Source organism: Rhamphochromis sp. 'chilingali' (assembly GCF_963969265.1).
Source record: "Rhamphochromis sp. 'chilingali' genome assembly, chromosome: 22".
NCBI lineage: Eukaryota > Metazoa > Chordata > Actinopteri > Cichliformes > Cichlidae > Rhamphochromis > Rhamphochromis sp. 'chilingali'.
The window spans coordinates 26,861,217-26,873,094 of record NC_137950.1 but is presented as its reverse complement, the minus strand read 5'-3'; the positions used below and the strand labels follow the sequence as shown (position 1 = coordinate 26,873,094).

The 11,878-nt window shown below is 40.2% G+C and overlaps 1 protein-coding gene across 2 annotated transcripts; it reads right to left on the bottom strand.

Annotated features, from left to right (window-relative positions):
- Nucleotides 1-263: 263 nt before the first annotated feature.
- On the bottom strand, nt 264-11,615 carry tubgcp2 (tubulin gamma complex component 2). Of its 2 annotated transcripts, none has more exons than XM_080872745.1 (18): nt 11,520-11,615; nt 10,996-11,159; nt 9,981-10,109; nt 9,561-9,737; nt 8,377-8,536; nt 8,077-8,284; nt 7,050-7,249; nt 6,139-6,328; nt 5,916-6,061; nt 5,657-5,837; nt 4,187-4,367; nt 3,932-4,104; nt 3,554-3,682; nt 3,345-3,465; nt 3,099-3,242; nt 2,291-2,407; nt 1,973-2,136; nt 264-630 (listed from the first exon to the last, which is right to left on the bottom strand). In XM_080872745.1, the coding sequence occupies exons 2-18, from the start codon at nt 11,143-11,145 to the stop codon at nt 555-557; spliced, it is 2,646 nt and encodes an 881-aa protein (XP_080728871.1). In that variant the 5' UTR covers nt 11,146-11,159; nt 11,520-11,615; the 3' UTR covers nt 264-554. The 2 variants fall into 2 exon arrangements, with proteins under 2 accessions (XP_080728871.1, XP_080728872.1); XM_080872746.1 differs by having other exon boundaries at nt 10,996-11,156.
- Nucleotides 11,616-11,878: the final 263 nt, after the last annotated feature.

Here is an 11,878-nt window from a genome sequence, read left to right as displayed (position 1 = left end):
TGATTGTCTGTTTTTTTTTTGTTTTACTTTTTTGACACTAGTTTTTTGACTTTTTGAAACACTGAATGATGAGTTATTCAGACATTTTAAATCTATTCTAGATTTGTAATAAAAATTTCCACAGAAGGTTTTATTGTGAAGTTATCACACTTCCTGTATGACTCATGTTTCTCTGGCTAACATCATCAAGGAGTGTTCATACTGGTTTCTTTGTTGCTCACTGCAGATAAAAACCAGTTAAGGCAGGGGTCAAGAGACCAAAATTATTCAGTACATTTTTGTTTTAATTAAGTTCAATACAAACATACATTTTCATAAATTTACAGGTACAATAAGTTACCCATAAATAGTGACGACTCACATTTTCAGAGCTGAAGCACTAAAATGACACTGCAGACATGAATGACTCTACAGGTCATACAGAAATGTCATGTATATATATGAACAAACATACACGTCTTAGCTCTTTGAATCGTGACTGTCTGGGCGGTTGGACTGATGAGCAGGTATGATGAAACTTTTATTTTTGCATATTCACACGAAGCGACGACAGGCTACGCTGCTGCCTTCTGACTGCGCTCGATGGCCATCCTCTCCAGCCGCTCAGTGTAGAAGCCGTTAAAGTCCAGCCTGAGGAGTCATCAGAGGAAATGTAATGATGCACCTTTTGTTTCAAATAAAATTCATTTTATTACAGTCCAACAAATTTGCTATTCCTCAAAAAAGCAGATGTTATCACTGAAAAGTGTTTAAATGGTACTTTAAGGTACATTTCTGTTTTTAAAAACTTAACTGATGATATCAACAAGATGCAAAGAAATAACTATTTTGCCTTTAAGTTCATAAGCCCTATGTATCGTGTTAAAGAGACATGACCTGAAGTTGAACTAGTGTTGGGCTGAACTTTTGTGTAATATGATTTTATATCAGAAGATGTTGCAGTGAGGAAAAACTTTTTTTTAAACCAGATTCATATTTACAGCCGAGGTCCAGAGAAAGCAAATCTCATGATTTGTAAACGCTGTCCCCTGGTGGTGAAAGCTTAAGTATAAATTTAAGGTACCTTCTGTAATTATTGTTGAGCCTTCAGATGTGTGCTGCTGTTAGCTTTCGACATTCTGCATTTTTTTAAATAAGCGTGTGCTCTAACATCCTGTTTTTACTCCGTCTTTAGCATTTTCCAGAGTAAATAAATCGATAGAAAGTTAAATAAACACAGTAAATTAAGTTTTTAATTCTTGTTAAAAATCCAGATAATGAGCTGCTTCCTGTAATATTACACATATATTTGAGAGTTAACCCCAGGACCTTTACTGACTGATTTAAAACAGCAGCTTTTCTGCAGGAAGATGAAACCTGAGTTTTATGCTCAGCAGCTCTGTTTGATTCATGCTTTCAAAATACATTTAAACTTTTCTACACTGAGGGGAAGGTTCAGTCGTCCGGCCCACTGAAGATCAAATTATAGTTGTACGTGTCCGAAGAACTACGCTAGGCAACGGTGACTCACTGCACCATCTTGTGGTGCAAAGTGGTATTACAAAAGAAGTGCAACATCACCTGATGTCTCTTCGACACAATACAGACATAAACCCAGAGTAGATGTCTTTTCAAACTCTGTAGTTAGTTCATACAATATTTTTTTTAACTATTTTTAAAGAAAATTATGATAAGAACCTTTAAGGTGATCACATGACCCAGAACCTTTGTTTTTAAATGGGCAGGATATTTTTTTAATCCCCATTGGAGCAGGATAGGAGTCTAAAAGATGCTATCTTAACAAAAGCCACCTACAAAACTGTTCTGGTTATTAAATGTTAACAACTGTTAGTGAATGCAAAGAGAAAATTGACATTCAGCTTCATTTCCATGCAAATGAATAGTGCAGCAACTGCTTTGAGCCTGTGTGATGGTATGAAGAAAAAAATTTAAAGCCTATTACAAACGTCCTCTGTAATGCTGACAGGCGTACCTGTAAATGATGCTGATCATGCTGTGCTCGCAGTCGTTGGTGCTGTAGATGCTCAGCTTGTCCAGCAGGTCCAGCAGCAGCATGCTGAAGTTGCTGTCAAACTTGCTGATGGTGGCTTCGAAGCTGGCGTCGGTCTGGAGGGAGTCTGCGTGATCAGCTAAAAACTGAAGCAGCAGCCAAGAGGAAAGGACGACAAACAATCATATAATGAAAATTTTAGGAGGATGAATGAACAAAGCCTGATTTAGTAAGGTTTACAGCCTCTCTATTCAGTACGTGTTTCTCAGAGGGGAGGCTGTGGTGATGGATGCTTTGTACCTTCGTGGTCAGCCTCTTTTTCTCTGGCTCGTCGGCCTGCTCGCTCTGAGCGGAGGGCTCATCCATCGTCCCCTGCTCCATGGAGAGGCGCTCCAGCCTCATGCTCTGTGTGAAACGCTTCATCAGCAGAGGAGGAGAAAAAAGGGCAAAAACACATCTGTTTGTTTCATTTTCAGGTTTTTCGAGGCTTAGTTATAGCAGAGCTGTAAAACGATGTTCAAATAAAAGGAAAAATGAACATTTATCCGACTATGAAAATGAACAACAATCTGAGTACAGTGTAGGTCCCGTAAATGCTGCACAATAACCACAACATTTTTATCAACGCAACATGCCTGCTGAGGCTTTTGTGCAATTCTGCATCCAGATTTTTAGGCTCTGCGTCGATGGTCACAGAAAAGCTGCAGGCGCCCAAACTAGATTTGCAAAAAGCTATCTCATATTCTTCACATGTCTGGGTTTCATCAAGTCTCCAAAAAGCATGTGGGAATATTTGTTATAGTCTGACGAGATCAAGAGTGATCTCTTCTCCTATTTACCCACACAAAAACTTCACATTTTAACAGAAGTCTGCAGACTTTATTATCCACCGTGTCTAAACAGCTTAAAGGCAGACGTGGCTCTTTGAATGAAATTCAAACTATGAGCGCTTCAATTTAAAAATGTGTGTGCAGCAGTTTTTTGCAGGGTTTAAGCTTAAATACATTGATTCATGAAACTAAAGTAAATTAAAGAGTGCTGTAATCAAATACTACATTATTGAGGCTGTGACTTCATTATCTCTGGTTTTATGCAGTCGTGGAAATACCTGCATGCAGTTTGTGAACATGACGCAGACAGACATGAGCTTGGAGAAGATCCTGAGCAGCTCGGGGTTGGTCAGCATGCAGTCCTTTAGGCAGTTGTCCAGGAAGCTGGTGTGATGACAAAGCACATCATCGATGTTTGAAGCCTGCAGAAAGAAGAAAAGAAAAATAACTTAAGATCACATTTTCCCTGAAACCAGCACGTCTCCTTCTCAGTGCTCCTCAGGGGTCCTTCTTCAATCACTCACCATTTTCAGGTTGTTCTCCATGACGTGCCAGGTGGGCTCCATCACCTCAAACATCATGTAGTACTGAATGTTCTGCACAAAGTTGAGCATTCGCTGTCGGAGGGCGAACGCGGTAGCGAACCTGCACACAGGTGGTAAGAACAAAAGGTAAGAACGTTCTACTGGTTGAAACTTTTACAGGAAGTCACCTCAGATTCGTGGCGGCTCACCATTTGGCAGAGTGTAAGGAGTACTGCCTGAAGTCTTTGTTGCTGATCCAAACGTTGCACAGCAGCCGCTCAACATGTTTGCAGTAAAACATGTGTCTGAACAACATCTGGTACCTCGTCAGTGCTTTCCTGGATAAATAATGCAAACATTAGCTCTTCTAAATAAACAGGTTGGTTTTGTGATTTCCCACTTTTAACAAATTTAATTTAGTCAAACTAAAACCAATATTTTTTTGTCTTTTTTTGTTTTAACCATCTCATTTTTTATTTTTTTTTATTTTACAGCTTGTATTTTTTTTTATATTTTATCACAATTCACAGATTAATAAATATCTTCAGATGTATTTATCTAGAGTAAGATCCACTGGAGCTCTGAACCTGTTGATGATGAGCGAGAGCGGCCATTTGACAATGTAGTCGAAGGAGAAGGCCTCGAGCCCGCTGAGGGCCACGTCTGGCGGATCAGCGTTGATGATGGCCTTCTCTTGTTTGGTCTCGATGGCCAGCACTCGCAGCAGCTGAGTGATGACATCGTGAGGCATTAAGTCGATCTGTGGAGACAGGCGAGGAAGGTCAGACCAGCTAATTGTTCACATTTTACAATCCAAACTAAACAGACACGCCTTCCCCCACCTTCAGGTCATCCTTGAAAGGGTCCGTGTTGGCCGTGCTCATCCTCAGAGCCAGCTCCAGGAGAGCCTCCAGTCTGGGAGGAACGATGTCGTCCACCGGCTTCTTCATCTCCTCCTCCGTCAGGTCCATGAAGTGCACAAAGAAATCTCCTTTGTCCATCAGGAAGTAGTGCTTGATTGATCTGACACAAGAGAGAACAGACATTTGAAAATGGTCAAACCACTTCATAAAATAATCATAGGCTTAAACATAACATAAAATAAAAAACACAAAACAAAAGTGCATCAGGAAGTTCGACTGGCTTTGACTTCACATCAAAAGCAAACAGACTAACGTTAATGTCACTATGGTAATTTTGTCTTGGTACCACAAGTAAAGAAAACGCATGAATGATGAAGGAAGAAATCCTTCATCAGACTGTTTAACAAGCTTAAACATAAAGAAAAGTGAACTTTTCACCTGCTGGTTGGTTTTACAGAGCAGGTTTAAATTAAAGCCGTCTTAACTGCTTGTTTACATTTTTACAAATGTGACAGATTTAAATTGTTTACACTTAAATCTCGTACATTTGTAAAAATTACTGAAATCATATACAGTATAAAAAGATGAGATAAGAAATTCTTTTGTCATACACATGCTGAATGCAGCAAGAGGGACAGAGGAATAAGATATACAATATATACAATAAGAATAGTAGTATACAGTAATATACAGTAGGATAGTGCAGAATATAATATCAAATAACTCTAAGTAACTATATAACCTGAAAAATAAATTGCTTAGCTATCAGTGAAAGTGAAAAAGTGACATAGTATTGTGCAATTGAATAAAAGACAGTAGCAGCATATAATAGTCATCTGCTCTAGCAGTGATATCAGCAGCAAGCAGGAATCAGTCAAAAATTTATTTACATTTAGATTAAGATCAAATCTAACCACTTGTATTTTAAGTCATTAAAACTTGAGCATCTATAGAAACCTTTGCAGTAACCACACAAAGAACAATAGAGACCCAGCAGAACCTCTGTTTAAGACTTGTGTTTTCTAGAGGGATCTTTTTTGACCAAAGTATCAGTTTTAGTCATCTTAGCATAAGCTGAACTAAACTGTGACTAAATCTGGGCTGAAAATGCACCACGGCGAAGGCAAAAGGTATATTTGAGTTATTATAACGAGACAAAACAAGCGATTTGAAACAAAAATGGATGCAAACAGTAACCGCCTCATCCCAGTTATCTTGTTTTCATAATCACTGGAAGCTACAGAAATAGCCCAGCCCTAACACTAGACGCTGACTTCAAAATTTACAGTTTTAATCTTGACAATAATTGTGTGTGTGTGTGTGTGTGTGTGTGTGTGTGTGTGTGTGTGTGTGTGTGTGTGTGTGTCAAATATAACAGAACAAACTGGTCACACAGCATCTCATCCTATCTTCTCACCACAAAATATCCAATAACCATTAAATATTCACCTCAGACGTGAGACCAGCTCCTTCTCTTCCATGAGGAAGTCCAGAAGCACTTTGCTGGCGTAATTGTAGGCTTTCTCTATCTGCTCCACGTAGGCCCTCTCCTTCAGGGTGTATAGCACCTCCTTAGCATCAGGACACGTCACGTCCCGCCCGCACTCCCGCACCACATTGAGATATTTCCCTGCACGATAGCACGTCTCAACATCGCCGAAAGGATTCCCATTTTATGTTCAACAAGTCTTAAATGTTCTATTTTTACCTGTGCTTAGTATTTTGTCTGCCATCTTCTGTAGAAAGGAGGGAATCCGATGCTGCACAATGGTGTATCTCTGATCCCAGTACTTGTCATTGTAGTCTTCCTGAATCTTCTCCTTTTGCAGCTCGTGCTCCTCCACCATGAACTCACTGTGGAGTCACAAAATATGAGCTTTACATTTTACAACACACATTTTTCAGAGTTGAAACTCTGGGAGCAGCTGAACCTGTACGGATCCTTGATGATGCCCCTGTAGATCCACTTCTCCAGGATCTCAAAGTACGGGACGCTGGCTGCTTTGGTGAGGTACAGACACAGCTCCTGAGCCTGGCTGTCACCGGTGTAATTGAAGGTTCTGTCATGGAGAAGGCTCAACGTGGACCCTCCCATACACTCTCCTTTGTCCACGGAGGACGCTGTGAACACAACAGAAAGCATAATTTAACTAAATATCTGTTTTATAATAGGTGAGATTCCACACTAATCAGGCATTTTCAAAGTGTTCAGTGTTGTTTGTGATCAGCGTTGGTTAATCTAGACCCAGTTTGATGTGCCATGTTCTCTTCTAAAGTGGGTCAGATCACCTTCCAGTCAAATTAACTCTCTGGTGCTCATTTAAAGAAGCTTAGACTGCAGGTCTTCTACGATCTGTGACCCACAAACTAACGTTTATAAAGTGAAAACATTCAGAACTCCTCCTCACCACTAATCTGCAAATTCAGCTCTATATCTCTACAACAGATCAACATTTTTTCTTAATATTTGCTTTGTTAAACATATGTTTAAACATTTTAAGCTTATTTTAAACAACATCTGAAGACAGTTTAGAAGCAGATGAAATTTTAGGGCTTGTAATTCAATAAACTGTGCTGGTATGCAGAAGCAGAGATAAACAACTTTAAGTTAGAAATCTAAATCAAGTCCACTCTGGCAAAGGAGAAGTAGCACTCTATTCTCAAGAGACTTTCTCCACCCTCTGGTTTGCATTTTGTCCTCCTTTTGCACCAGGATGGTGCCAGAACTCCAGCAACTCCTGATCACTGCGCCCCTAACTCATCCTTCTTTCCATGTTTCTTTGACAACTTTTAATTCATCATGCCTGCAAACAACGACCATGTGTTATCTTTAGTTTCTTACCGATTGATGACAGTATCTCCATGGTGCGCATGGTGGGCTGGATGTAGAACCAGAGCTTCTGCAGGGACAGCAGGCCCTGCCGCTGGAGATGCTCCAGCTGAGTGACCAGGATGAGATATTCCTTCATCAGCGTCCTCATTGCCGCTGTCAGGGCGTGGTTCACCTGGCCGTACTCGAAGGATGACTTCTCCTCAATGAACCTGGAGGGCAAATGCAACACGTCACCTTTAATTATCTTATAACATATAATCTCTTTTAGACCCTTTAAGCAAAGATCATATGATTCTGAATTATTTGATATTTATGTCACTTTTTTCAAGCTCTAAATCACTGAGACTCCCATTGATATCGATCATTAAATATGAATTTAATGCGAAAGAGCAACAGAAAATAGATAAAAGGTTTCAACAGATAAACAATTAAAATATATACTTTGTGTTTAAGGCGCACATATAAATCATACATAGGATCAGATGTCTAAATAATATATATAAATAAACCTTTCAAAGATAATGCAAAAAAATCTGCATTATCCTGTGCCTGCAGCACATTTTAAGACATTTGGAAATTTTACCCATGCAGAAATCTGGAGGGCTGAAAAAAGACTTTAATGTTAAAATTCCCAACTTTACAGCTACAAAAACTGTTTGATCTCTAAAACAAATTTCCTCATGTAATAACCTAAAAACTTTACAGTATGATTTTCTTCTCTTTTCTTTGTATATCCATTTATAGTTTAATAAAGCTTAAGGTCAGAGGTGTGGATTTTTTGAGTGCCAGCTGAGTCACTCAGCTTTGTTAACTGCAGTCACGTAACTGAAGCTTCCATTCAAGGTTATTCTAAAAACTCAAAGCTGATGTGAAATAAACATTTTAGTTACAAGAGATGCTGTTGGGTTTTTCTTTTGCATTGCATCAACCTTGAGGGTCCCAGTAGTTCATCTGGAAAACTCATTAGTGATTATGTGCATTTGTGAACTTAAGCCTGTTAGCAGTAGCTCATACCGGGCACAGTCTACGCTCTTACCGTGTTATAGTTGAGTAGTACGAAGCGACCGGTAATATTCTGTTGACCAGCTCTTTGACAGACATGTCCAGTGTTGGATCAACGATGAAGGAGCGGTTCTGCCGCCCCAGCACCGGCTGAGCGGTGATGTCTCGCCCGTCGACTCCAATCAGCACAAACAGCAGATCCTCCACCAGAGCTTGTTCCTGCGTCCCCAGAGGCAGCATACCTGACCACGGACAGTAACCACATCAATACGCACAGGGGGACTATATTCAGACTCCATGCTGCACAGGTGAATGTGTAAATTTACCAACTTACCAACAGGAACAGCTGGTTCTCCTTGAGGGGTGGGGCTGGTGATGAAGTCTCCGATGAGAGCTGGACGATCATACACCCAATTGGGGAAGACGGGGTTGGGCTGGGTGGGGTTCTTCTTGTTGTGTTTGTCCCTCAGCATCTTCCGTGTGACTTCAGCCGGCTGTAGGCGAATTCCAAAAACAAAGAAACTCAGGATTTAAAAGCAGCAGATGGTAAACTGAGTGAAATTTAATGTAATTTTTATCAATAGCAATAGACTGGCCCTTCTAACCTTCAGATTAAACTATTGATCAAGGCAGCTTTTTATTCACAAAAAAATGCCAGCAGATGTTTCTGTAAACAGTGACATACTGCAGGTAACCTTTATATGATAACATGTTATTATTATACCTGATCTACAGCTTCATGATGTTAGTTCACTGTTTAGTTTTTGTTCCCTGTCACATCCTTATGGTGGATTCACACCAAGCCTGAAATGAAGTTTTTCATTACAAATAAAGTACATGCAATGAGGCAAATTCAGGTTAGTTAGCTGTGATGTTCTTTCTGCTGAGCCCAAGTGGCCAAAAACAAATCTTGTGCATGTCTAATCACTCCTATGTGAAGTACACTGCGAATCTAATGTGAATGAGAGCTTCTTTTAACCTCTTTATCTCCCTTATTAACCAGAGATTCGCCATCTCTGATCTGATCTACTTTAAGAAGAAGAAACCTGAATAGCTCTATGAACAAAAATTCTGAAACTTAAAAAGGACCATCTCTGTGAACCTCCAACTCATCTTCATTGTAGGACTCCAGAGAGTAGCTTTGTATGACTCACAGTCCAAAATAAGCCTTCTTTATCTTATACTGGGCCTTTGTGCAGCTTCACAGCTCATTAACCATTTGAACCAAACTGTTTTAGCGCCTCCATCTTCACACCCACTTTCCTCTGAGTGATTGCCCCTCATAAATTATTTGACAAGCAGGTGGTTGGAACTTTGTGCTCTCTTTGACATCACACAGAGCCAAAAGAACAAAAATTGTCTGAACCTGTTTCCACATATAAAATAAACCAATAAATACATCCTATCTTGATTAAGTTTCTAGCTGAACTTATTTTAGCTCCAAGCTGTCCTGTAGAGTTTCACAGGCTAATCTAACCTTCAGACCAGTAACATGATCTGAAGGTAAGAGATGCTCACCAGAGGAGCGTTGGAGCTCGCTGTTACATTGCCAAGCTTCTTACGCAGCTCGTCCAGCTCCTGCATGGACATTTTGGTGCTGGTTTGAGGCAGAGAGTAACTGGTTGTTGTGGTTGAGGTGGTGTTTGCTGAAGACTCCGACCTCTCTTTAGCATTCTGCTGCAGAAACTGGAGGGTCTGCAAAAAAAATATCAAGGCAGGGATGCAAAATTAGATTCAAGTATTTTATCAACCAACTCTCTGATGGAGGGACATAAATCAGCAAGTTTCTTAGTTCATAGAGTAGATTACATTTTTTAAACTACTTTTCAACATTAATAATAAGGAAATAATTGTGATTTTAGATCAGGAAGTATAGAAATATTTGGACTCAATGACAAAAAGAACCGGATGAAAAGCAGCATGTAAATGAGGCGTTACCTCTTTGTCCTCACAGAGTTTGGAGAGCAGATACACCAAAGGGTCGAGGTTCCGAACATTTTTGGACTTAAGCTCCTCATATTTCCTCAAGAAATCCTCCGGGGTTTTAGAAAACTCTGCTAACTTGACCTGAAAGTGACACAACATGCAATATGAAGAAAATATTCAAAGAAACATATCTGTTGTGAACATTGGGTATTTAACTACTTAGAGTAAGTTAGAAAACTTTAGCGTTAGGGAAGTGATGAAGTGATGGCCACTGCAAACAAGAAAGGGGCTCAAGGTGGTGGTGGGATTACATCCCTGACAGACTTCTCAACCAATCCTGACTTCCTCATGCATTACCACAAATTCTCTCTTAGTACCTTATCATATACGGTCTCTAGATCTACAAAAACACACAGTTCAGTTCTTTCTGAACTTCTCTATACTTCTCCATCAACATTCTCAAAACAAGCATCCCATCTGTACTGCTCTTTCTTGGTATGAAGCCATACGTTCCATTCCCCAGGCATCCTTTCACGCTACAAGATTAACTTCAATACTCTGTCATTGGGATGTCAGGTATGTCATCTGAACCAAGAGCCTTGGTTCAGATGACATACCTTGATCCATCCATTGTTGCCTTCACTTACTCCTTACTAATCCTCTGCACTTCCTGATTTCCTACCTGTCCCCCATCTATCCCATCATTCTCTCTCCTCATTTTCTTCATTCATAAGAATCTTAAAGTACTCCTTCTGCCTCCTCACCAAACTCCCTGTACTCATTAGTACATGTGAAATCTGGAAGGACTACTGGTCATAATGATGCATTTGGAAATTTTGCTAAAGTTAATTGCGAGATGAATGTCTCTGGGAGGAGTTAACAAACATTACTATGGTGCCAAGTGCAGAAAAACACAGTCTGACTGGGTGTCTGATAAGAGGACAGATGCAAATTAAAAACTAAATTATCAACTGATGAGCCATGAAAAGCACTGCAGTTAAACACAGTGGAGTACAGTATAGCCCACCTTGGCACTGTGCGCGGACACTGTGGTGGTGACATAGGGGGTCCTGTGTTTCTGGAGCAGGTCTATGTAGCCCTCTGCTCCGTCGCCGCCTCGCACATGAAGGAGGCTCAGCAGTTCGTTCACGTCGTGGTGGATCCTGAACTCGCTCATGGCTCCAGCAGCTGCTATAACGACAAAGAGGTTTTATTTTGTAGGAGAGGGCAGAAAGAAAGAGAAAGAATTTAGCTCAGGCGGTCACAATGGATATGAACATCAGAGCTGCCGGCTCACACTGACAAATATCAGCTGAAGCTTAGTTGAGGGTTTAACGGCTGTATGTTTATGACATCCTGTCTTTCAGTGGTGATGCAGAGCTAACAGTTGTTTACGCTAGCTGGCTAGTTAGCCTGCTACAGAGGGGGATGGTATCTAGTAGCTCTCTGAGCCAAATGAAACATGAAATGCCATAAAAGCAAACAATAACGTAACTCAGTAACATGAAGCCCCGTTACAGGTTTAACTAGAGTCTGAAGTCATCACTCTACCTGGCACTCGCCTTTCTGCAGCGTTCACCGGGGCAGATAGCAAACGCGCCCACTACTATCAAATTCTTCTTCTTCTCCAACAGCGCAGTGACGGCGCCACACTGACCCCTACAGGTCAGTGACGCCTGACCATACAAAAATAGCCAGAAAATTATGCATTTATTTATTTAAACCGGAGTGTATATTGAATATTCTGACAAATAAAAGAATAAATTAAATATAATTTCACATATATTAGTTAAAAATTGTAACATTTTGGCTCTTTTGTGCAAAGTATTGCTTATGAAATGTATTGTGCGAGATGAATGTCTCTGGGAGGAGTTAACAAACATTACTTCTTCAAACATTACTTCCTTCAT